The sequence below is a fragment of the Culex quinquefasciatus genome, chromosome 1 (genome assembly GCF_015732765.1).
Source record: "Culex quinquefasciatus strain JHB chromosome 1, VPISU_Cqui_1.0_pri_paternal, whole genome shotgun sequence".
NCBI lineage: Eukaryota > Metazoa > Arthropoda > Insecta > Diptera > Culicidae > Culex > Culex quinquefasciatus.
The window spans coordinates 111,715,915-111,742,276 of record NC_051861.1 but is presented as its reverse complement, the minus strand read 5'-3'; the positions used below and the strand labels follow the sequence as shown (position 1 = coordinate 111,742,276).

At 37.4% G+C, this 26,362-nt stretch overlaps 2 protein-coding genes and 1 long non-coding RNA gene across 4 annotated transcripts; 2 read left to right on the top strand and 1 right to left on the bottom strand.

The window, feature by feature from the left end:
• Positions 1-1,929: 1,929 nt before the first annotated feature.
• Positions 1,930-3,743, top strand: LOC6050204. The gene is made up of 3 exons (XM_038249116.1): positions 1,930-2,045; positions 2,112-2,891; positions 2,950-3,743. The coding sequence occupies exons 2-3, from the start codon at positions 2,115-2,117 to the stop codon at positions 3,685-3,687; spliced, it is 1,515 nt and encodes a 504-aa protein (XP_038105044.1). The 5' UTR covers positions 1,930-2,045; positions 2,112-2,114; the 3' UTR covers positions 3,688-3,743.
• Positions 3,744-11,297: 7,554 nt separating this feature from the next.
• On the bottom strand, positions 11,298-11,926 carry LOC119765366. Its single transcript, XR_005276668.1, has 3 exons — positions 11,763-11,926; positions 11,466-11,707; positions 11,298-11,405 (listed from the first exon to the last, which is right to left on the bottom strand). It is a non-coding gene; the product is annotated as an uncharacterized LOC119765366 (long non-coding RNA).
• Positions 11,927-14,055: 2,129 nt separating this feature from the next.
• Positions 14,056-22,046, top strand: LOC119765291 (UV excision repair protein RAD23 homolog B-like). 2 transcript variants are annotated; one of them, XM_038248854.1, is made up of 4 exons: positions 14,056-14,280; positions 14,401-14,852; positions 21,080-21,690; positions 21,887-22,046. In XM_038248854.1, the coding sequence occupies exons 2-3, from the start codon at positions 14,426-14,428 to the stop codon at positions 21,667-21,669; spliced, it is 1,017 nt and encodes a 338-aa protein (XP_038104782.1). In that variant the 5' UTR covers positions 14,056-14,280; positions 14,401-14,425; the 3' UTR covers positions 21,670-21,690; positions 21,887-22,046. The 2 variants fall into 2 exon arrangements, with proteins under 2 accessions (XP_038104782.1, XP_038104781.1); XM_038248853.1 differs by lacking the exon at positions 21,887-22,046 and having other exon boundaries at positions 21,080-21,693.
• Positions 22,047-26,362: the final 4,316 nt, after the last annotated feature.

Below are 26,362 nucleotides of genomic sequence, written 5' to 3'. Positions count from 1 at the left end.
AATCCAACTCGGTCAGCTGTGTCGGTAATCGAGTACAGAGTAAACAAAACAGCTAAAAATAGCATGGGGAGCTGAAGGAAAGGGAGAGAGAGCAATATTTTTGCCTCTCTCAACTTTTTGACATTTTCTGCAGGGTTGGGTAACAACAGTAGGGGCCAGCACTAAACCAGCCGAGTAAAGTCCAAACTCGGCCATTGTTCAGCACTGGAGTAGCTATTAGTGCTGTTGTCAAAGCAGTTTAGCTTTTACTTGGAGCTGTAAATGCGCTGTCAGTGCTAAACAGTGACCATGTTTAAGTGCTGGATGGTTACTTGGGTAGATTGCCCTTAAATTTTCATATGACATTTTGAAGTTTTTTGAATTTTTTTTGCCCCCTGGGTTTTCAGACCAACTTTGAAGGGGAAGGGAGGGGGTGACAAACACTTAAAATAAAATTTGTGCTTGCCTAATTTAAAAAAATAAGTTTTTTTAATGTATTTTTTTCTTTTTTTTTATTTTAAAGTTGTTTTTTTATTTTTATGATTTTTTAAATTTTAATGATTTTTGGATTTTTTTTATTTGTAATTTCAGATTTATTTATTTTTTTTTCATTTAAAAAAATGATTTGTTTGAAATGTTTTGTTTATTTTTTTTATATTTCTCAAGTTTTTGGATTTTTAAAATGTTATTTATTTTTATTATTGTTTTTTTTTTTTGCATTTATTTTTTTATTTTTCCGTGCATAATTCCATTACGTTCGGTACACTCAAAGTAAAAAGTATCCTTTTTTCAAGTTCACCCGTCGTCACCCTTTAAGGCTAGTCTGCAGATCGGAAGGAAAGGGGTCAAGAAACAGCTTTACGAACGGCAGGACAAAAGAGAGGGAACCTTTTCTTGGGGCTTTTCTTCACCCTCTCTGGCTTGCTTGCGCTACCGCTGCAGCCCATTTGATTTTTTTCTTGACCGGTTTCTTCCGAAGTGCATACCTTACATCAAAAGGGTATCGAAAATGTACTGAATTTGACATACCCTTTTAAAAGGATGACACTGGGTGAACTTTGAAAAAGGATAGAAAGTATCCTTTTTGAGGAATCAAAGTACCCTTTTGAGGGATACTTCTGACTTTGAGTGTATACTATCCTGTTAGTCTACAATTTGTATCAGGGCAATATTTTTAAGAAGATCAGAAAAATAGAAGATGAGATCTGGCGTTTTATAATAGGTTTGCTCGGAAAGATACCCCTTCCTACCGTCGTCGTTCCTACGTCAATTCCGCTTGAATGCGCCACTCGGATTCCTCGGAACTTTCCCCGAATTAATGAACTGGTGCTAGAAGTGCAGCAGAATTAACTTCTTTGGCCCAAAGTGTATAATTATTGTTAATGAAATGTAGTCAGTTTCAAACTTACAGTTGTAAATCTTTCATGATGTTTCTTTTTCCTTTTCATCGTAAACAATATTGTTTAAATAAATTCCCATTTCAAAACAATTATTAAATGTAATTTTTTACCCAGATTATGTGTAAAATTTTACACAGATTGCTGTTTCAAAATAACACCGATTTGACAGTTCTGTGTACAAGGCTTCTACACAGATTCTGTGTATTCCTGGTTTTGGGCAATCTGTGTCAAATTTTACAAAGAACTGTGTTATCTGGATTTTGCGTGCAATCAATAAAAAATATTGTTCAAAGCTGTTCAAAGCTGACCCAGTCACGAAATATTCTAGCAGAGCTGGTTCTGCCAGAATCCTGCTAGAACGGTTGAACATTTTTGCTAGAATGCTGTAAGAATATCCAGCTCTGTGAGAACTCTGCTAGAATCCTGCTAGAACGTCGTGACTGGGGAGGTTCGATTTTGACCGTTTTGACGAAAGCAGTGTGCAAAGTTGGCAGTAATTAGTTATTTCAAATAAGCGTGTAGACCGTGCACAAAAACGTTCAAATCTAGCTGTTTCCACAAGAACGTGTAAGTTTTTGTTTACCTTGTTGACGTTAACGGTTTGGGCGGGAAAGTATCGCACGTGTTACCGATTCTCTGCAAATTTTGGAGCTCCTAACTGAAAATGTGCGCAATTTTTTCCTTCAAAATCCAACATTATTCATTTCTCCTTCATTTCATCTCCACTCGCAGACCATGGCCACCGTCAGCGAACTGGTCAATCGGATGACCCTGTCCGAGCCGGAGTTGCACCTTCCGCCGGAGCTTTGGGAGCTGATCTTCGCACACCTGGCCGGCAAACGGGTGCTTGTGATGCGCCTGGTTTGCCACCGCTGGAAGACCATCGTGGACCGGAAGCGCTCGCTGTGGAACACGTTATCTGTCTGTGTGCGTTATAGCACAACAAACGAGCGGTTCCATCCTGAGAGCTTGCCCCCCGTCACTGGTTTCTGTGTGAACTGGTCCACAATCGAAGATGTTGATTGCTGGTGGCCATCGTTCGGAGAACGTTTGACGCGTATTAAGTTGGGATATGGTAGTGTGACCTTGAACTTGGTTGTTGGGATGCTGCGACACACCCCGAACCTTACACATTTGCACCTAAGCCGTTTTAGGGAGACAAGTGAGGAGGAACCTGTGGTCGACTTTCAGCTTGAACGAATGGAGGAGCTTTACTTGGAATATTCAATTTGCGATGCGTTTGTGGAGACGTTTCCGCGGCTGCGAAACCTAAAAATGGACTTGAATGAAGGTTACCAAGAAATCACAGCTCGGCTGATGAATTTTGTCCAGGGGACGCTGGAAGAACTGGATTTTAAGGCTACGCCTTACCTGATGAAGGAAATCGCCAAGATGGAGCGCCTGAAGCTAAAAACCCTACGATTTAAGGGTGGATGTGAATTTGCAGTCCAGCTGAGTCGCATTCAACCATCTTTGGAGAAAATTTTCCTAATATTGAAAGCTTCAACGCCGGTAAGAAATGGTTACAAATCTAAAATGAACGTAATTTTTAAAGCACCTTTTTCAACAGGATTTTTGCGAAATTGGGAAGAATCTGCCCGACCTCAAGCAGCTTTCGGTTTTGATTGATCGGCAAGGATTGCTCGAACCTTCATTCCTGGCCAACATGAGCCAGCTGCAAAAACTTTCGTTAGAAAATTATTTGTTTACCATGCAATTGAACTTTGGCCCACTCAAGTGTCCCAATCTAGTGGAACTGAAACTTAATCAATTCCACCTCGTTGCCAACAGTTTGCCGACATTCCTGGCAGGTTCCAAGAATCTGCAAAAGCTATCGCTGGACTCTTGCGTTCTGGAGAGTTTGCTAGAACTGTTTACCACGTTGGTGGAACTTCCGTCGTTGCGACACCTGGAACTGAAATACCTACGTATGTTGAACAATGATTTCAATATTTCTACCTTTCAACTGACGACAAACCTGGAATCCCTCCACCTGAGCGATTGCGAAAATTTGACTAACAAAATGGTCGACTGGTTAGCGACGAGTTCCTGTCGGATGAAAGAAGTACGTCTGTATCGCATGCCCCAGGTCAACGATGCTACAATACGGAATATGTGCGTCAAACTGCCCCGATTGAAGAAGCTTGCCCTACTAATCTGTTCGGTTATGATCACCAGTGCTGAGTACATCGTGGAACACGCCCATTCGTTGGAATATTTGGAACTTAATGGCTGCTTTGAGTTTCGCCAGGCGATGGAACAGCTGCTCAAGGGTCATCATCGATACATCGAGTGTAAGTTTCCCTAAAAGCTCGTTGGTTTGATCGGAATTCGCTCGAAATTTGAAATAAAACAGTTTCCTTCAACGCAACAGTCGGTTTTTTTATTGATCTCACGCCCCGTACAGCACCCGGAACCGTTCGCCCAGTTTGGCGATCGCGCCCGCCGTCACCCGCTCGCAGTCGACGATGGCCACGTGCTGCAGCGCGTCCCCGCCAAACCGCACCAAACTGCCCACGGATTCGTCCGTAACGGGACACCGAAACACGATCAGCAGCGCCAGCCGGGGCAGCCCAAGGCAGAGCGCCAACACGACGGCATCGTCCACGGTCACTATCAGGCCCAGCTGGACCTGCCTCAACCCGGGGCACACCGCAATCAGGTGCAGCAGCATGCCCTTGCTCACGTCGCACGCCCTCAGCGTCAGATACTGCAGGCGCCCGACCCGTTCCGTCAGGCAATCCAATCCACTCTCGACCCGGATGCAGCTCAGGTGCAGAAACAGCAACGCCGGAGCCTGCTGAACCGCGCCGAACACTTCCGCCCAACTGTCCAGCCGGCAGGCGTGCATGTCCAACCGTTGCAAGGCGCCGCACCTGCCCAGGTACTCCTTCAGCCGGACGCAATCGCGGGTGTCGTTCAGGCTGACGTGCCTCAGCCGCGGGTTGGCCAACTGGCCAAAGTCGATCCGGATGAGCCGTTCCGCGTGGTGCACCGTCAGGATCTCCAGCGAAGGCATGAAGTGCAGGTAGATGGGCGTTCCCACGCCGTCCTCCTCGTCTTCCGTTGGCCTCACCGTCACGGACAGCGACATCAGATTCGGCACATTTCGACCAATCTGGCACAGGTCCTCCCTGGTCAGCACCGCTTCCGTCGCCTCAATCTCCACAAGGTCCCGCTGAAACTGCGTCAACTGGACCACCAACCAAGACTCGCACTGGTTCTGGATTTGAACCCGGTGCAGCCGCAGTCGGTCCATCCGACGCATCGCCTCCACCAGCTTCGGCGTCAGCGCAAAAACCAGCCCGAGCAGCGAGCCCTGCGTTTCCGCCACAAACTGGTCCATGTCGCCGAAGTCGTCAAACAGCGCGTTGTCCGGCTCGAGCTGGCCAAAAAGCTTCAAATTGGGACAGATTCGGCCCAGCTGGCGATTCGCGAACGACGCCTTCAGCTGCCCCAGCCTCGGAAGTACAAAGTCCGTCAGCGTGTCATCGAAGGACCACCCGAGATCGCCCCCCTCCCCGGGCATGCTCACGTCCAGATGCAGCTGGCGCAGGTTCGGCGCCTCCCGAAGCATCCCCATCAGCACCGGAAACGGCAGCGTGCAATTGACCAGCTCCAGCCGGACCAACCGACGGGCCAGCGCCGGCCACCAATGCTCCACCGTCACGATCGTGCAGTCCTCCAACTGTGCGTTCCGCGCCGCACGGAACAGATTCTCCGGCTCGTACCGACCATCCATCCAGATGTTCTTCGGAAAGGTCAGCTCGAAGCGTTCCGCCAGGCCCGACGACAGATCCACGATGTCACGCCAGCGCACGCACGTCAGCCGAACCCGGGCCAACGCGACGGCGTCCAAATTTAGGAAAATCAACTCCCAAACCTCCGGCGGAAGCGAAGCTTGGTGGTCACAGTGCAGCGGGCAGCAGTCGGTGGGTTCCGACGTAACGGATTCCGGTGGAACCGACGGTTCCATTGGTAAAACAGGATAAAACGACAGTCAACAAACGCGTAACCTTGACAATGACAGCTCTGTTTGGAAACATCCGCACACGCTAACCAGGAACTTTGAAAATTAAATTAAATTTTAATCACCTACACTGTAACTGAAAATGACACTTTATAGCTGACTCTCGCCAAGCACATCCACCCAATTAAATCGTTTTCCGCATGACGGGTTCATTCCGCTTCGAATTCCGCTTCGAAAATTGCTTCGAAATTTTCTAAACGGAATCTCCGGTTGGACTCCGTTTAGATTCCGTTTGAGCCATTTTAGCACATTAGCGACACCTGCTGGTGTACGGCAGAACCTTGATGACATTTCGCCGGAGTTCGCCGAAACGGTTATGTTGTTGATTTTTGACAATCGGGCGTGGGTCAAACGTCAAAGTGTTGAAAAAAGGAATGCGCCAAAACTTGTTCATTCCTGTTTTGTTTTAAAACGTGCCGCGTTTTCTGGGAAAAAAAAATCTCTGATTTTTTTATGAATAGATAAGAGTCAATAGAGCAAGAGTCCGGAAATGGAAGTGAGATTTGCGGTGCGGGAAGTGTCAGCAGTAGTACCGGAAGGCAGACGAAGAGCTCGGTGGTGGCGTCCCGTTCCCGTCGACGTCGATGGCCTGTGTAGGAAGTACGAGCATCACGCGTGTCAATTCTAGAAGAAGCGCCATCTAGCTTTAGCCTTGAAGTCTTCTAGCGTCGTCGTCATCCTCCAGGACGGACCACGTGCCTAAGCAGGAACCGACCTAGTTAGTGCACTATTCCAGTGGCCACAAGCGGGAATCGTCCGCCGTGTACTTGCCTTCGTCATCCTCTACCGCAGCCGATCTGAGCATGATGGGAAGCGGCGGTAGCATGTCAGGAGCAACCGTAGTAGCCACCCCGGTCCTTGGAGTTTGTGCTCGCCATTGCTTCCATGCGCTAGACGAAGGAGTCGAAGGGTACGGCGGAGCAGATCCCGGAGAAGGCGACGGCAGCACCGTTGTTCACCTTTATCAGCTCCCGCCCGGAGGTCCTGATTCCTCCCATCTATCATCCTGGAAACAACTCGCAGCAAGCGTCAAGCTTCTTGTACTTTCGTCTTCCAATGGCGTACGGTTCGGACGAGCAGTTCCAGTGTCGAATGTCCGTAAACAGCCCCGAGCAGCTGAACCTGCCGACTTGGTTAATTTATGATCCATGTACGTGTGCAGCATCCCACTTTGTAATTTTGTGAAAATAAAGATCATTAAAAGGGAATTGGGGCTGGGACTCGTTTTTATGAATAATTCTCGGAATAATTAATAAATTTAATCTCAAAGTTTAACAAAATCCAGTTTGTTTTTTCTGGTTGGATTTCAATTCAACCAACACAAAAAAAACCACTATAATAAAAACAAGAAGAAGAAGCAGCTGTCAAAACTAACCCGTCCATTCCGTTTCGATTCCGTTTGAATTCCACTTGAACCGATTTGCGGCGAAAACTCAAACGGAACCGGTTGTTGCGTTTGAAACGGAATGCGTTTTAGAATCTAAAACGAACACTGTTTAGAATTCGAATCGAACTTTTTTCGCTCAAGCGGAATTCTAAACGGAATTTAAACGGAACGCGCTGAGTGGGCAGAACGCTACGATCAAATGCGGTAAGATCACCAACCCACTCAGCGCGTTCCGTTTAAATTCCGTTTAGAATTCCGCTTGAGCGAAAAAAGTTCGATTCGAATTCTAAACAGTGTTCGTTTTAGATTCTAAAACGCATTCCGTTTCAAACGCAACAACCGGTTCCGTTTGAGTTTTCGCCGTTTGAGTTTTCGCGGCGAAACGGAATGGACGGGTTAGTTTTCAGCTGGATTATAGTGGTTTCTTTTTGTGTTGGTTGAATTGAAATCCAACAAACAAAATTTTGTTAAACTTTGAATTAAATTATTCCGAGAATTATTCAAACGAAGCCCCCCCTTTTAATGATCTTTATTTTCACAAAATTACAAAGTGGGATGCTGCACGTACATGGATCATAAATTAACCAAGTCGGCAGGTTCAGCTGCTCGGGGCTGTTTACGGGACATTCGACACTGGAACTGCTCGTCCGAACCGTACGCCATTGAAGACGAAAGCAAGAAGCTTGACGCTTGCTGCGAGTTGTTTCCAGGATGATAGATGGGAGAATCAGGACCTCCGGGCGGAGCTGATAAAGGTGAACAACTTCTCGGGATCTGCTCCGCCGTACCCTCGACTCCTTCGTCTAGCGCATGGAAGCAATGGCGAGCACAAACTCCAAGGACCGGGGTGGCTACTACGGTTGCCTGACATGCTACCGCCGCTTCCCATCATGCTCAGATCGGCTGCGGTAGAGGATGACGAAGGCAAGTACACGGCGGACGATTCCGCTTGTGGCCACTGGAATAGTGCACTAACTAGGTCGGTTCCTGCTTAGGCACGTGGTCCGTCCTGGAGGATGACGACGACGCTAGAAGACTTCAAGGCTAAAGCTAGATGGCGCTTCTTCTAGAATTGACACGCGTGATGCTCGTACTTCCTACACAGGCCATCGACGTCGACGGGAACGGGACGCCACCACCGAGCTCTTCGTCTGCCTTCCGGTACTACTGCTGACACTTCCCGCACCGCAAATCTCACTTCCATTTCCGGACTCTTGCTCTATTGACTCTTATCTATTCATAAAAAATCAGAGATTTTTTTTTCCCAGAAAACGCGGCACGTTTTAAAACAAAACAGGAATGAACAAGTTTTGGCGCATTCCTTTTTCAACACTTTGACGTTTGACCCACGCCCGATTGTCAAAATCAACAACATAACCGTTTCGGCGAACTCCGGCGAAATGTCATCAGGTTCTGCCGTACACCAGCAGGTGTCGCTAATGTGCTAAAATGGCTCAAACGGAATCTAAACGGAGTCCAACCGGAGATTCCGTTTAGAAAATTTCGAAGCAATTTTCGAAGCGGAATTCGAAGCGGAATGAACCCGTCATGCGGAAAACGATTTAATTGGGAAGATGCTCTATGCTCTCGTCAACCGGCGGTCCCACCTGGATATCAACTCTAAGCTGCTGCTCTACAAGACGGTGTTCAAGCCGGCGATGACGTACGGTTACCCGGCGTGGTACGACTGTGCCGCTTCCCACCGGAAGAAACTTCAAGTCAAGCCGAACCGGCTGTTGAAGATGATGCTAAACCTGGATCCTAGTGCGTCCATCCCGGGAATTCCCGGGACAAAATCCGGGATTTTTCCAAAACCGGGAATTCCCGTATCCCGGGAATTTTCATAATTTGTCCCGGGAATTCCCGAAATTGAAAAAAAATCAAATTTTTGTCTGAAAATTCAAATTTTGTTGTAGAAATAGATGAACAGTAAAGTACATAGTAATCGATACGAACTTTAAATCATTAAAATTTGTATTCGGCATATATCAGCTTTAATTTGACTGATAAGGGAAAATTGATTAAAATTTAGTCATAGATTCGCAAAATGCCTGGCGCTTTAAATATTTTCTTTTTAATTTTACGTATTTTTGAAGACTATTTATCATATTTTTATTTATGATATTAAAATTGAAAATTATAATCTTAAATTATTTTCCATCAAACTCCGGATTTTGGGACAAGTAACGAAATAAGACAGCTATTTAAGAAAAAAATGCATCGTTTTTTGAATTACTTCGGTTAAAACAGGAACAGAAAAAAAATTTAGTACACCGATTTCCAAATGTATTGCTCTGAAATCTCCTGTACCTTTTCAGTCTGTATTCCTGATTTTCACTAGTTGGCGGTAGTAACTTTAAGAGAATTATTAAAATATGTTTTATATGAAATAAAACATTCAAAAGTTATCTAAAATTTTGCATTGACTGTTTTTTTTAATATGAAGGACAATAGCTTATAGGACCTTTTTTAAATAAAACACTCTTGTTTTGTTGTCGCTTCTCGTTTTTGTAGATATTTTCAAAGAAATTTGTCTTGCTTTTCTAGTTATGGCATATATTAAAATATATAGAAGACATTTATTTATAAAACACTTATTTAATTTGAATGACATTGAAAATTTAAATTTGAACTTTTTTTAAATAAAAAAAAAAACAATTTTAATTTCTTTTAAGTAATTTAAAAATTGTCGTCCTTGTTTAGACTGAAGTGTAGATTGTCACCAATTATTATTATTGAGCTTGAAAACATATCAAATATTATGAAAACATACATTTTATGACTGCTTCAAAAATTTCCCGGGATCCCGGGAATTCCCGGGATTTCAAAAATATTTTTCCCGTTTCCCGGGAAATTCAAAACCCGGGAAAATTGGACGCCCTACTGGAACCTTTCCACCCGACTGAAGACGTCCACAGGATGGCTAAGATGGAGTTGATCGACGATTGGCTCCAGCGAGTGCTACCGAAGTTCTGGATGGGGTGCGCCACCTCAGTCAATCCCCTGCTGCAGCAGTTGTCCCCTTGAGCTGTGATATTAGAATAAGTAACGCCTCCTTTCCTCTAACTATCCCACATCTATTAGCTATTTCGAAGGTTATTTTTGCATTTTTTTCCTTCTCTGTCCAATTCGTTCTCCTTAGTAAGAGTAAACTCTCTCCCCATAGAGTTATCTACGTGCGCATGTATTGCGTGTACGTACACGAAAAAAAGTGAGGTTAAATTTTGTACCAGCCAGCAAAACAAATGGTGTGCTAGTGTGCGTGAGATCGGGCTTAGATAGCTCTATTAAGAACAAATCAGCTGTTGAAAGGTAGTCCATATCTCAGCTCAGGATAACAACTGCACCACACTGGTAAACAGCATTACACTTTTTTCAGTTCACTTTTACACACTTGTATGGGATTTTTCAGTTCAAGTATGATTACACACTTTCGCGTAATCATACTTGAACTGAAAAATCCCATACAAGTGTGTAAAAGTGAACTGAACAGTGTGTAATGTTGATTATCAGTGCAATGTATTTGTTAAAGCAACCAAATATTACTGCGGGCGTTAATAATTAGAATTTGTTGGCGTTGGTATGACCGCATAAAAATGGTCGCATGACAGCCGCATGACAGATAAACTAACTGAACTGAAACTGAAACGGTACAGCAAGCATTGAAATGAATATAATTTTCACCAACAACTGTCATTCTGAGGAAAATATCGATTCTTAACCTTTCAAGGTGGTATTTTTTTTTAATATTAAAAGTAAATTTGAACACAAATCAATTGTTTTTTTAGACATGGCGCATGCTCGGCAGGAAGTGCTTCACAAGCACGCTTCACCCAACACGGCCCTCCATTGCATTTACGACTTTTTCTACTTAAAACTAAGTAAAACTAGATTGGCCAAAATTTATGGCAAGCACCCATCTACGATTTCAAACTAGATTGAAATGCACGACGAAAACGAGCTTTGCTCGAGAAAGGAAAGGGAGCAGGTTTATATAAAATTTTCACCGTCCGGAAGGTCATATTAGATCGACCTCCTTCTGGACGAGGCGAAACAATGTTTCAGCTCAAGTTCGGCTAGCAAAAATGCATCAGAACCATCAATCGCATATTGCATGCCGAAGGATACATCTGGAAAGTTCTGAAGCATCGGTGCAGTTGCGGACTCAAGATGTGTGCCCGGTATCAAGCTGAAATATCTGTTCTGATGTGGGTCATTCATAATTTGAGTTTCTTGGCGAGTTGCAGTTGACAACCGAGGAATATTGAGGACCAAGGGGTACGCTCCTATTGGAGAGCGGATCGTGTTCCGAGGCGAGCTTACTCGCTGTTCAAGAGCTTCAATGCTTTGTTTTCTGGGTGTTAACGGAATGCTCGAGTCGTTTTGCAACATTTTGGAGTGTGCAGAGATTGTGGATACTTTCCGGGGGGTCTTTTTGATCCAAGTGTGGGTTTTAATAAGGCTCTTAAGGTTTAGCATTAGTTTTTATTGTACTTGTACATGAAATAATTGTTGAAATGAAGTTTGATTTTCGAATATATTCGCCTTTAAACGGCTTTTCTTTTTGCCTCTTGCTTCCTGACGGCTCGTTCAATGTAGACAACCCTTTCTGTAAGTCGTACAACAAGATCAATCGTCAACATTTTACAAACTGTAACAGATCAATTACCTTTCTCTTGGAAACCGATCTTGGTTTAAAGCCGGAAGCACGTGGTTCGCTTGCGTTGTTCGTCTCTTCTCTATTCCCCGACTGATCACGCGCGAAAAATTCGTTTACGAGGTACGAAGCAGAATCGGCCCCATCACATCGATCCAGTAGATCCTCGTAGCTCGACTCGTCTTCCGATGAATCGGATGCAGAGTTCAATGCGTCATATGTAATCAAATCATCTTCAGGGTATAACATTTTAGCTATACAAATGAATAACTATTAGTAACAATAAAACTTATCAATTTTAAACCAAACCTTCGGGTGAACAGCAAATTTCTTTTTATAAGCAGGAAAAAGCCAACTCAATAAAAAAACAGTTGATTAGTGACAGATATTTTCATAGAACAGAATATTTAACGGTTGCTATGATCGTATTTTTTTAACAGGCCGCACGTCATGCGGTCATACCACCCAGACGTTTTGTAAAATCACTGAAATTGATATTATCTAGATACGCGCAATAAATGAAATGAAAATGAAATCACACTTTACTGAGTTCGTTTTCCCACTTTTTCATACATTTTTTTCAGTTCGACTGCGATCTACACTCAAAGTCAGAAGTATCCCTCAAAAGGGTACTTTCAATCCTCAAAAAGGATACTTTCTATCCTTTTTTAAAGTTCACCCGGCGTCACCCTTTTAAAAGGGTATGTCAAAATCAGTACATTTTCGATACCCTTAAAGGGGTGACGACAGGTAAACTTGAAAAAAGGATACTTTTGACTTTGAGTGTAGACTGCGATTAAACAAAAAAGTGTTATCGTAGTTGAACTGAAAAAATCGTATGAAAAGGTGCGAAAACGAACTCACAAAGTGCGATTTTCAGTTACAGTGTACGTCAAAAAATTAAACTTTCAAACTTTTAACCAATTGAATTGGGTCCTAAAATGAAGCTAAGATTGCTGATATTATTGTTTACTGCTTATTTTTCTGAGTACAAAGACCCTTTGTACGACCACAAAGAGTTTAAAATGGATTTTTAAATCAATTTTGAAAAATTAAACTCGCGGTCCTTCTTGACAGAAAAGCTCCTACCCAGATACGGAATTTTCTGGCAGAATCCTGCTAGAATGATTCTAGCAGGGCTGTCCGAACTCTGTAAGAATTTTGTTAGAATATTCTGACAGAGCGAAATCTGCCAGAAATTTATAAGAATTTTGTTAGAACAATCTGGCAGCGCAAAGTTCGTCGAAAATGACGTCATTTTCGCCAAACTACATTGTGATCGCCATCTTGTCAGAAATCGCGTGACAAAAATTTGCCATCAGAAAAAGTAGCGTCGGCGTCGTTCCGTCGGCCGCCTGGCCAACCCGAATATGGTAAGAAAAACATTTATAGATGTTTTCCTTTAAGTTTCTATAATTCTTCCATTTTAATTCCACAGGCACGGTTTCCATTGCCTCGACCTGGAAGGTTCGATCAATTTTTAGGAAAACTGTCAGCGAGAACCACATGGCCCACGGAGGAACTTCACCACCAGCACCCTCAATTCCGGCGGCCGCTAATTGGAAATTAAGTTGGACATGTCAAGTTTGACGGCATATTTCCCGGATCCGCCGGAATTCTGCCGGAAGACGACTATATTTGCCCTCAGCACTACCGATTGCTCACCAAAAGTCACAGGAAAAACGAAGGAAATGTGAAGTGAAGATGAAGTGTAATTGAAAATTGAGTCTTTAACAAATTGATAAAGATTCTTGTGTTATGTTTTTTAAATTGAATATTTTTAATTGTTTGGTTATCACCAAAACTTTCTGCCATTTGATCATTCTAGCTAAATTCTTACAGAATTCTAGCTGGAGCCTGTCAGAATAGTTCTAGCAAAATTCTAGCAGGATTCTAACAGAACCGGTTGATTTCGCCGGCTTCTGCTAGAACCGGATATTACATTTGAGCTAGAATTCTCAAAGAATTCTTGAGAAAATCTAGCAGGAAGATGGCAGCGTTCTAAGAATCCTGCGAGAACGCCTTGACTGGGTACTTGCCCAGTCAGGACGTTCTAGCAGGATTCTAGCAGAGTTCTTACAGAGTTGGATAATCTTACAGCATTCTAGCAGAAATGTTCTACCGTTCTAGCAGGATTCTGACAGAACCAGCTCTGCTAGAATATTTCGTGACTGGGTGATAGCTCGTTCCAAGGGGACCATAGTTGATCCATCGAAAAATGTTGTCCTGTCAAAAAAAAAAATTGCATTAAAATGAAAAAAAGTGATCAGAAATGGTTTTAAATCGTGTTTTTTACCGTTGTACATAAAAATTTAGGGCTTTAGTACTCAATTGATAGGAAAAAAATAATCACGGTACGTAAAATACTTTTACAAACAACACAAAGAAAACCACTTTTCAATTGAAAAATTCTGAATCAAGATTTGAATGTTTTTTTCATAAATCAAACATGGCCGCTCGAGAATAATGCCTTTCAGAGCCTTAACCAAAATGTTGTCCTCGGAAACAAAATCTGCAAGGAACAGCCCATCTACAGACTTTTCCCCAAAGCACGTGCAGATTCCTCCGCGCTTTAAAATGTGCCAGCCCTGCGCGTGCTCGACCTGTCAGTGTCACATTTTTTTGTCATCACCGCCGCCGCAAATATGAAAATCATTTGCGAGTGCAAATTCTAAATTTCGCAAAAAAAAGGAAAAGAAACAGGATAATATTCTCGAACGGGGAAAGGCAGCTCAGCAAAGCGAGAACAAAGTGCGTGTGCGTGATTTGGTCACGGAGTACAAAAGTGGACAGGAAATTGCGTCGTTTTTGGAGAGTGAGATTTGAGGTGAGGTTCGGTGGGAAGAAGAAGCAGGAGGAGGACGATTCCGCAAGGATGTGGCCAACGTGTGACTTTTGATATTTTTTGTGTGTTGTTTTGATTTCGTTTTTTTGTTGGTTATAAAAGTTGTTTCAGGAACGCGCACTAAGCCATGAAGATCACGATCAAAACGCTGAAGCAGGAGGCGTTCCACATCGAGGTGGACCTGGAGAAGGACACGGTCCGGACGCTCAAGGAGAAGTTCTTCCAGGAAAGCAAACAGGACTACCCGGTCGAGCGGCAGCGGCTGATCTACCTGGGCAAGATCATGGAGGACGACGACCCGCTCAGCCAGTACAATCTGGACGACAAAAAGTTTGTGGTCGTGATGAACAAGAAGCCGGCGACGGCCCCGGCGGAACCGGCAGCGGCCACGACATCGGCTGCTCCGGCGGCGGCCAAGAGTAGCACTGAGAGCACTCCGGCGGCGGCGGCTGCTGCGGAAAAGCCCAAGGAAGAGGACAAACCGAAGGAGGATAAAAAGCCGGAGCCGGAACCGCCCCAGGATGACATCCAGATTAAGATTCAGCGGATAACAGGTAAGATGGGGATCGAGATTACTCGATCGTAATATCACGATCTTAAAGAAGGTATTAGACTATGACAAACCAACAAACTAGCACTTTTGACAGTTTGGCAGTTAGCTTGCTTTGTTTGTTTGCAGAATCGCCAACCTGCATTACATTTTGCTTTGTTTGCGAGTTTGCCAAACTACAGTTGTACAAAAATTTCTAAAATTAAACAAAAAATCAAACATTTGAAATGTTTATTGTTAAATGCTTAAAAAAATACAAAAAAATATTTTTTATTATAATTTAATCAAAAAAATGTTAGCTTTAATTGATAAAAAATCATTACAAAAATTATATTTCAAAAAAATATAATATTAATTATTTTAAAAAAAAAATATTATTTCCAAATTTTTGAAAAATACAAAATTTTAATCAATAAAACTTTGCCTTCCGCTAAAAAACTCTTTAATAAAGCATAAACAAATTAAAGCTTTCAAACATTTATTAAATATAACTATTTTTTTTGTTTCAAAATTACAAAAAATTCAAGAGATCAAGTATTTTTTATATTTTTTTTTTTAATACAAATTTCTTTATTTTCATAAATTTTGTTTAAAAAAAATCTCTTTATTAATTAAATTTAAAAAAATATTGAATTTTAATTAAAAATAATAATTTAAAAAAAATTATAGATATTTTAAAAATAATTATTAAAAATGTTTATTATTTAAAAAAAAAAAAATTTTAAAAGATTAAAAATTAATGCTTTCAAGCCATAAAAATAACATTTAAAAAATCTATGATTTATTCAACTTTCAGGAGCGATGATTTAATAAAATTTCTGCAATATGGAATTTTAACATTTTCTAAATTTAGGGATCAGAGTCATTCACAAATGACGTAACCAGGGAAGCCACTTAGGTAGGAAACCTTCAAAACCGGTTGTCAAACCGATGTTGACGTTTCAACACCATTGTTCGACAATTTCCGAACACGTGTGGTTTCAAGCTTTTGACAGCTGTCAGTCGTTCCAATTAGCAAATTTGGATTTGCTCATTCGAATGCAGTTCCATTCGAATTAACGAATCCGCTCTGTGCTTGAGTTTTATTCAGGGGTTTTTTTTTCACAGTTACAATTTTAGGAATCATTATAACTTCCAATAAAAACTATTTCAAAAATATAATGCTTTTTTAACCCTCTAACGCCCATGGTTACTCCAGAGCACCACTAATTTTTGGATTCAAAATTAAATTTCTCTGCAACCATTCATTTTTTCAAGCTGTTTCAACCTGCATTAGTTAATATAGAATGTTAACTAATAACCATTAAAATTTCGTCCAATTTGGTTGATCCAATTACGAGTAATGTGAAAAAACGTAAAAAATCTTGATTTTGGTCTGGGCGGGGAGGGGTTAAATATTTGAAATTTAAAAATTCTGAGATTAAAATTATATTTTAGGGATTCATCATTTATTTATTTCTTTGTTTAACATTTTTGAATTTGTGAATAATCCTTTGTTTAATTTTCCATTTTTTGTTCGTTGTATAATACAAATCGTGTAATAGACTAATACCTTTTTTAAAATTAATCTAAAATCGTCTTAATTCAACCATATTATTTATTATATTTTCAATGCTTTCAATAACAATATATATTTTTTGAAAATGTAAGTTTCAAAGTATAAATACTCAAATTGTAAAAAAAAATGTATTTTTTTCGAAAGTACTCAAATGTCCATAATTTGCAATAAAACGAAGCAATATTTTGTATGGTTTTTAACTTTATCAGAGTTTTTTTCTTTTTTTCAAAAATACAAAAAATTTTACAAAATAACATATTATTTTCGAAAATACTCAAATATTCAAAATTTGAAATATGGATATCAAACAAGGCAAAACTTGTTATGCAATTTTTAATTATTAAGGTCTTTTTTTTAAATACTCAAATTTTCACATAATACTGTTTTTTTTTTAAAGTACTCCAATTTACAATATGGGTATCAAACGAAGCGAAATTCTGCATGCGTTTTCACTTAGCTTTGTTTTGGCTGTAAACTAATTTTTTTATAAAAAAACGATAAACTAAAATTTTCACTGAATACCGTATTATTTTCGAAAATACTCAAATTTTCAAAAATTTGAAATATGGGTATCAAACAAGGCGAAATTTGTTATGCATTTTTCAATTATTAAAGTCTTTTTTTTTTTTGAAAATACTTAAATTTTCACAAAATACTGTATTGTTTCGAAAGTACTCAAATTTTCAAAATTTACATTATTAAACGAAGCGAAATTCTACATGCGTTTTCACTTTTTAGAGTTTTGTTTTGGCTGAAAACTAAAATTTTCATAAAAAAACGATAAACTAAAATTTTCACTTAATACCTTTTTTTTCGAAAATACTAAAAATCTGGAGTTTTTTTTTAAAGGTCCAATAAACCAAATTTTCAGTTTTTGCTTTTTGGGTGTTTTTGAATACCCCTGACTCAAGGCGGTTTCAAAAACACCCAAAAAGCAAAAACTGGAAATTTGGTGTATTGGACCTTTTCAAAAAAAAAAAAACTACAGAATTTTAAAAATTTAAAATATGGGTATCAAACGAAGCGAAATTTGTTATGCATTTTCAATTTTTAGAGTCTTTTTTGGAAACCACTATAAATTTAACAAAATACCATATTTTTCAAAAAAAACTCATTTTTTTTATTTTAATTTTCAACAAAAAAAAACAACTAATAAAGTGAAAACGCATACAAAATTTCGCTTCTTAGGATACCCATATTTAATTTTGTTTAAAAATTTCGGTGTTTTCAAAAAATACGTTATTTTGCGTGTGTTTTTTTTTTGTATTTCCCAAAAAAAACATGAATATGGTGAAAAAGCATACAACATTTCGCTTCGTTTGATATCCGTATTGCAACTTTTGAAAATTTTCAAAATATTCGGTATTTTGTGAAAATTTTAGTTTTTGACAAAATAATACTCTATTAAGTGATAAAGCATACCAAATTTCGCTTCGTTTTATACCCATATTTCCAGTTATAAAATTTTTAGTATTTTCGAAAAAATATGGTATTTTGTGAAAATGTTAGTATTTTTCAAAAATACTCTTAAAAAGACTAAAAATTGCATGACAAATTTCGCTTTGTTTGATATCCATATTGTAAATTTGGAAAATTTGAGTATTTTCGAAAATAAGACGGTATTTTGTGGAAATTTTAGTAATTCTAAAAAAAATATATAAAAAAGTAAGAAAGCATTGGAATTTTGCTACGTTTGATACAGAACATTCGAAAAATTACGGTATTTTATGAACAATTTGAGTATTTATATATTGAATCTTACATTTTCAAAACATATATTCTTAGTTAAAACATTTATAATGCGACGATAACGATAACCATTATCGTGGACGATAATACTGTCGACGAAATTTTTTTATCGATAACCAACCTTGATTATTTAACAAATGAGATTCAAAAGTAGACTAAATGTTTCTAATTTAAAATTTTTTTTTATTCAGAAATTTTTGTTCAAATTCTGGGAATAGTCGGGAATTTTCAAGCAGGGTTGTTACGGACGGCGCGGATCTGGCGCGGATTTGCTGGATAATTTTGCTCAGGCGCGGATTTCGCGCGGATGGCAATTTTGAAACTGTTTGTTTGTATTTTCTTAGTACGAAACGTAGAAAAATGAAGATAAAGATAACGTAGAAATTATTTTTTATATGTTTGTTGTCATTTCTTAACATCTCCGGCTCTAAATATTTAATTTCTTTTGAGTTTTGAGTAATGATTTTTAACCTTATTTATTTTTAATTTCATGCTCGATTTATTAAATTTTGTAGATCAAATATTACAAACTTTTCCCGAAGATATAGACATTAGAATGTGTAACAAAAACTATTATTGGGGCTTGTTCTGGTGGGCGCCAAATATGAGCTTGATTGGACGTAACAAAAGCTGGCCTCCACTTTCGAATTTTGGAATGGAAGTTAATCGGTAGAAATATTTTTTTTCTAAATTTAAACATTCTTGGCGAAAATAAAAAGATCAGAACATTCCAAATTCAAAGCTTCAGAAATTCATAAATTCGAAAAAAAATGTTTTAATAGTTTTTATAATAACAAAAAGAAATCAAAATACATATTATTTTTTTCCAAATTTCTAAAATCGTAATTTAAAAAATCGGAAATTTCAAAATTCAAAATTTTAGCAATCTGAAATTCAAAATACCAAAAATTTGGATAATCGAAAATTTGAAGATTAAAAAAATCAAAATTTAAAAACTAAAAAATATCAAATTCAAAACAATCCAGAAAAAAATCTCAAATCTAAAATGGTTTTAGTATCCTTAAGCTTATAAATTCTAAAATTCTCAAATACTTAAATTCTTTAATTTCTTAATTGTTAAATTCTTAAATTCTTAAGTTCTAAAATTCTATAATTCTAAAATTCTAAAATTATAAAATTCTGAAATTCTAAAATTCTAAAAATTTATCCAATTCGTAAATTCTTAAATGTTTTTATTTTTAAATTCTTAGTTCTTAAATTCTTGAATTCCAAATTTTTGAAGTCCTATTTTATGTAAAAGATTTTGAAATTATGAGAAGACATTATTTTAAATATCGGAAATAAAATTTCTTTCGGAGTGAAATTTTGGCGAGGATTTTGGATTACAAACTGTATAAATATTGTTAGATTTTGAATATTTAGACTTTCGAAATTTAAAATTTTAGATTTTGATTTAATTTTGAGGTTATATTTTTGAAATTAATTTTTAAGGTTTTTAAATATTGTATCTCGGACGAGTTTTCAAAAAGCCGTAAGAGCCACCGTGACCCCCGATACAAATTTTCGTTTTTCTCAAAATTTTAACAATATTTCATTTGTTTTAAGTGTAGGGCACTTGAAGGACGTGTAGATGAACAATCTCAAGCATTTTTTAAAATGATTTTTCGTAAACACGTCGATTACCGGTGCAAAAAGGGCTTTGTTTACAAATGGCTCTTACGTCTTTTTGAAAACTAATCCGAGGTATTTTCTATTTTGAAGATTTTTTTTCATGACCCTTGCCTTGATCGTCTCTCGAGGATTTTTTTTGAATGGTTTTATTGCTTTCATTCTTTTGGAGCTTTTAAGGTGTAGCCGTTGATCATTTTCGAAGAAAATTGATCATCACTATAAAATGCTCTGTATTAAATTCAATTTAACGAATTTCAGCACCAAAAGGAATCAGCGTGTGCCGGTTGTTGCCTTCTTGAAGCCACTGAAAGAATTTTTGATCTAAATCAATTGTGCTTCAAAATTTATAAAATTTTGTGGCACAGTCATTGACGTCCTAGTTGGCAATCATCGATTAATGACGATTTCCATAACTTCACAAGGAATGGGATAATCGTTACCAAAAGGAATCAGCATGTGTAGAGCACTATTCTAAACAACTTGTAGAAGGAATTTTGTCAAAATATTGAAAGCGACGCAAAATTTATATCTTTGAACGAAAAATCATGACAGCGATGGAAGTCGTCACGTTAAACATAACACGAGTTTTTTTTTAATCAAATAATTTCTGAATTAGTTTTTCTTCATTAAAAAATAAAATATCTAAAATGTTGGTCGCGATATTTTTTATATGGCGTGGATTTCGCGCGGTTTCGGATTTCTGGTCGGCGCGGATTTGGCGCGGATTTTTTTTCGACTCTCGCGTAACAACCCTGCAAATGGGATCCCATGAAAACCATTTCTTATGAATCGTCATACAGACAACCTTGCCTCTTCCATTTTTTCCCTAAAATGCTACGTAGTTTGTAAACGACGTCTTTTTTATATGTCAAACCTTTATTTTATATATGTACTATTTAAAATATTGCAATATTCTGTGTCTTTTTTTCAAATTTAAAGCTCCTATTTTCTTTTTATTTATTATTTTTGCTTTTGAATTTTTCTGTATTTTGGTTTTGGATTTAGAATTTGAATTTTTAGATTTATTTGTTTATTTTCGATTTTAATTTTGCAATATTTTTTTGATAATTTTTTTTGGCTAATTTGGCAACCCTGTATGAAGTTATGAGCACCTAAATAAAAAAATGAACATTTAAAAGGTTTAATTAGGGTAAAAGAAGATTGGCTTTTTGTTCGTTGGAAGTGCACTGAGAAGACTCTTTCAAAGCGAGTTGTTAAAACCAAAAATTTGGCAACCCTGTAGTAAGCTGTCGATACTTAACTAAATGTTCCTTCTCCTCTCCCATTCACAGAGATGGGCTACTCGGAGGAGGAGGCCCGCATCGCGCTTGAGATCTGCGACAACAATCCGGACCGGGCCGTCGAGTATCTGCTGTCGGAGATTGCGACCAGCTCGATGCCGAGTGCCGTTGGCGGCGTCGGTGGCGCCAGTTCCGGAGGAGGTCTCCTCTCCGCCGGTTCCCAGGAGAGCCGGCTGGCGTTTCTGCGCGAACATCCGACCTTCCTGGAGATGAAGCGCCTGCTGCAGGAAGATCCGAGCCTGCTGCCCCAGCTGCTGCAGAAGATCCAGTCGAGCAATCCGGACCTGATGCGCATCATCTCGGAGAACCAGGTCGAGTTCCTGGCGCTGATCAACGAGGGCGCCGAAGGCACTGGCGGGTCGGACGGGGGCCGATCCGGTGGCGGAGTTCCGCGCGAGCTCGAAACGACCGCCGCCGCCATGGTGGACAGCCTGACCCAGTCCGACATGGACGCGATAGACCGGCTGAAGGCGCTCGGCTATCCGGAACATCTCGTCATTCAGGCGTACATCGCGTGCGAACGGAACGAGTACCAGGCGGCGGAATTTCTCGTCTCGCAGACGCTGGACGATGACGAGTAAGGAGAGAGAGTGAGAGAAAAGGTTTGTTTCTTTGTCCCCTTTTTAGCCACGCCCCCTTGCAGTTTAAAACTCCTCCCCCTTTTTCCAAACTCGTTTTTTTTTCATGTCGCAAACTGCTTCAACTACTTACTTTACTTTTTAACCATTTGCTTTTTAATCATCCATGTTTGTTCGATCCCCCCCCCCTCCCCCCCTTTCTTCTTCTTCTTCTATCCAGGTTAAAAATATGATATGAGAGTAATTAAGAAGATGATGATGATTATTGCGCATAGCTCTACTACTATTAAAAAGCAACAACAAAAAAACTTACTGCTAAAATTACCCATTCTTGAACAACAACAATTTTTGCCCGAATAAAATTTAAGAATTGTACTACGGTTCGTGTGGTTTTACGCGTCTTTTCATTGGTTGGTAATATCACGGCCAAATTTTTGAAGGGGGGCGGAGCCTAAAATGTCAGTAAAGATGTGAAAGAAAGGGACTTTTATGTCGTCAACTCAAATGAATTTTGATTTCTAGATTTGGAGAATCCTATGCAATAAATAAAAAAAAATATTTTAAGATTAAATGCTAGAAATTTTTACCAATTTTTTTTTAACCGCAAATTTTTATATTTGAGTGACTCTACGATTTGCATTCCCTATATCAAATGTAGTCATTTTGCATCATAAGTTTTTCCAAACAAGTCTCCTTACAATTTTGGGGGCTGGTCATACAAAATGGCTAAGTAAATGTATGAAATTCTGTACCTTGATAAGGGATTTCCTGATCGATTTGGAGTCTCCGGCAAAGTTGTAGGTTAAGATTAGGACTTTTCGAAAAAATAGGTGCACGGAAAAAAATCCGAGTTTTTTTCATTTACCTTTTAATCACAAAAAGTTCATGTCCCAAAATACGCATTCTTTTGGATTGTTTTAGGGATCTGAAAAACACTTTTTTTATTTTTCAAAAAATAATATCTCCTAAAACAAATCAAAAAATTTACAAAATTATTATTTTTTCCGAAAAGTACCTACAACTTTGTCGAAGACACCAAATAGATCAGGAAATCTTTTCTCAAGATACAGATTTTCCCCATTTTGTATAACCAAATTTAATCCAAATAAAAAAAATAAAATCGCGAAAAAATAATTGCGCACTTGTAGAGAACTTCTACTCATTTTTCAAATGGCAATTGACGTAACGTTTTTAAACAAATTCTCTACATTTTAAATAGTTTATTTTAATTTTTTCTCAATTGTTGATATTTTTTAAACTTAATGTATTCAATATTGCTATGTTAAGTAATTATCAAATTGTTCAACAAAAAATTATTGTGTGATATTTTTTCTATTTTTTTTAATTTTTATTGTTATATTTTTATTTCACTTCCACTAAAAATATAAAAGATTTCCTCGATAATTTTTTTTCTTTTGCGCTCTTAATTTGGTTGAAACTATCTAAAGCATTTACATTTTATGAACAATAGTTTTGTTTTATGAGTATTTCAAGTTTTTTTTTTGTAGTATTATCTTTAATTTTTTTTTTCATTTTTGTATGTTGTGTTTTTTTATTATATTTGTGGGTTTTGGCTAGTGGCTGAAATAGAAAGAAGAAAACTAGTTGGAATATAAAAAAAAACACCTTTCAAGCATACCTTAAAATCCAGACTCACTGAAAATACGCGACTTCCAATATAATACTGATAGCATTTTCCAGCTGGATTTAGCCATACACATAAATTTTAACGGTATGTCCACGCGTCCTTCTTCCCCTGTTGATTCTGTGCAATATGGTTCGTTCAAAAATCCTCTCTGCGGTAAACACAACGCAGTAGGACTGGCCGCTTTAATGTTTGATCAAGCTAAATTAACTAACTTTTTTGCTACATTTCCTAATTTGAGGAACTGGATCGATCTGTCAAATTACGATTTTTCTAGACTTTTAACTAAAAAAGAAATGCAGGCTGCAAAACTTACTACGTAAGTTTCTCAGTAAATGTCCTTTGCGTATAAAATTTTCTGTTTTTTTTTATTGGAGTTATAAGTAGGGTTTTTTTGGCATGAAATACTTAAATTTTATAAAATACTAAAATATTCTCAAAATACCGTATTTTTAAACACACAAATACAACAAATTATATTTTAAAATTATGAATATAGTGAAAACATAGTTAAAATCTCGTGAATCATTAAAATACCTTTCAAGTCAAAATTTATTTGAAAATTTATAAAAACTTCTTTTTTTACAGAATTGAGATTTAGAGATTGCGTTGCATTTTCACCTTTTAGAATTTTTTTTAATGTTCAAATAAAAAAAATGGTTTTTCCAAATTATCTATTTTTTTATAATTTGCGCTCATGGCTAACCAAAACGAAATTTTGATACATTTTCGCTTTATTTAAGAAGAAAGCTTTGTAAAATACTTAAACTATCAGAAAATACCGTATTTTTTCGAAAATACTAATTTTCTTACAATTTGCCATATGGGTTTTAAATTTTTATAAATTGCAATCTGGGCAAAATTTCGAATGCCTTTTCACCTTAAAAAAATACTCAAATTTTCATAAAATAACATAAAACTTAATTTTTTTTCGAAAAAACTGCAATTTTCAGGGTTGTTACGGACGGCGCGGATCGCGCGGATTTGCTGGCTAATTTTGCTTAGGCGCGGATTTCGCGCGGATGTGAAATTTGGTTAATATTTAATATAATTGAGAGAGATAAAATTACTTTCAAGTAATAAAGAAAAGTATTATCAGGGAATCGAGGATTTTTTTTAAATTTGTTTCGATTTATGTTACTGAAACAAAATTGAGTTTTCTTCCGAAAATGTTTGTTTGTATTTTCTTAATAAAAAACGTCAAAAAATCTTCATGAAAAGATTATTTTTTAAATGTATTGATGAGAATTTCTTAAACAATTTTATTAGTACACTCAACTAATTTTTACCGGCTTTGAATATTTTTAATATCTTTTGAGTTTTGAGTATCGTTCTTTTTAACCTTATTTATTGTTTATTTTATAAAGGATTTCAATCATGTGAATCATTTTTCAAACTTTTCTCGAAGTTATATACCTGGATGTAAGAAAAATGATTATTGGGGCTTGTTTCCGTGGCCGTACTGTGCTCAACTGCGGATGCTGGCTCTTCGCCGTTGAATTGTAGTAAAACCCACCTCATAGATAGATTTTTTTTCTAGATTTCTTGGGAAAAAATAAAAGATCAAAACATTCAAAAATTAAAGCTGCAATATTCGAAACTCGAAGATTCCGAAATTAAAAATATTTTTGATTTTTATAGTCTTTTTACTGAAAATTTAAAAATTAGAATACAAATATTTAAATATACGAAATTTAATAAATTTATAATTAAAAAAAATCATAACTAGAAAAATGCTGGTATTCAAAATTTAAAAAAAATAATTCAAATTTAATTTAAGAATTTAAAAATTAGAAGAGTCAAAAATGATAAATTCTTAAAATTAAATATTAAAAACGACCAAGAGAACAAAAAATAATACATGCTCAAATTCTGAAATTCTTAAATTCCAAATCAAATAATACAAATTTGGTGGTTCGATTTTTATGAGTGACTCTTTGGCGAGAATCATCAAGTACGAATTGTGTTTAAATTTTCAGATCCTTAGATTTTTGAATTTTTAAGATTTTCAAATTTATAAATTTTATGATCATTTTCATTCCATAAATTTTTGATTTTTTTTTTGTCATATTTATATTTCAAATTTTTTTAATTCATATTTAGAATTTCTCTTTTTGCCAAAATTATTGTTATGGCTTTTCCCTCTGGTTTACTTCATCCTAGCAAAAATAAATTTGTCCATAAAATTTTCGGCGTTTCAAGATTCTGCGTTCTGAGATTCGGCCTCATGCTCATCATTGAGTACAATTGTATTTAATCGTTTGTGATTGTTGTATTCCTTTCGATGGATCTCTTGATTTTTGTTCCAAAATATTTTTTTAATTCATAAAAAATAAACTCTCTTGTATGTTTGTCGTGAAATTATTTTTGTTAATATGGCGCGGATTGGGTTTTGGGACGGCGCGGATTTGGCGCGGATTTTTTTTCGACTTCTCCGTAACAACCCTGAATTTTTATAATTTGCAATAAGGGTATCAAACGAAGAAAAATTTTGAATGCATTTTCAATTTAGAGCAGTTCTCTACGAAATCGGTCTTTTTTTATTTTATTTTTTGTATTTTTTAATCCGGCTAAACTTGTTTGGTGCCTTCGGTATGCCCAAAGAAGCCATTTTGCATCGTTAGTTTGTCCATATAATTTTCCATACAAATTTGGCAGCTGTCCATACAAAAATTATTTATGAAAATTCAAAAATCTGTATTTTTGAAGGAATTTTTTGATCGATTTGGTGTTTTCGACAAAGTTGTAGGTATAGATTTTTGTTAAAATATGAAACATTCATGAATCTTTGGCCCTTTTGAAATGTAAGTCTTTATTTAAAAAAAATAAAATGTTGTTTTCGTAAAGATCGAAAAATTTCACGAATGTTTCATATTTTAACATTGAAAATCGGACCATTAGTTGCTGAGATATCGACATTAGAAAACGGCGGGTTGTTTGGGTGAGACTTAGAAAACATAAATTTTCCTGTTTTGCAACTTTTGCATGGCAATATCTCAGCAAATAAGGGTCGTAACAACATAGTTCAAAAAAGCAAAATATAGAGAATTT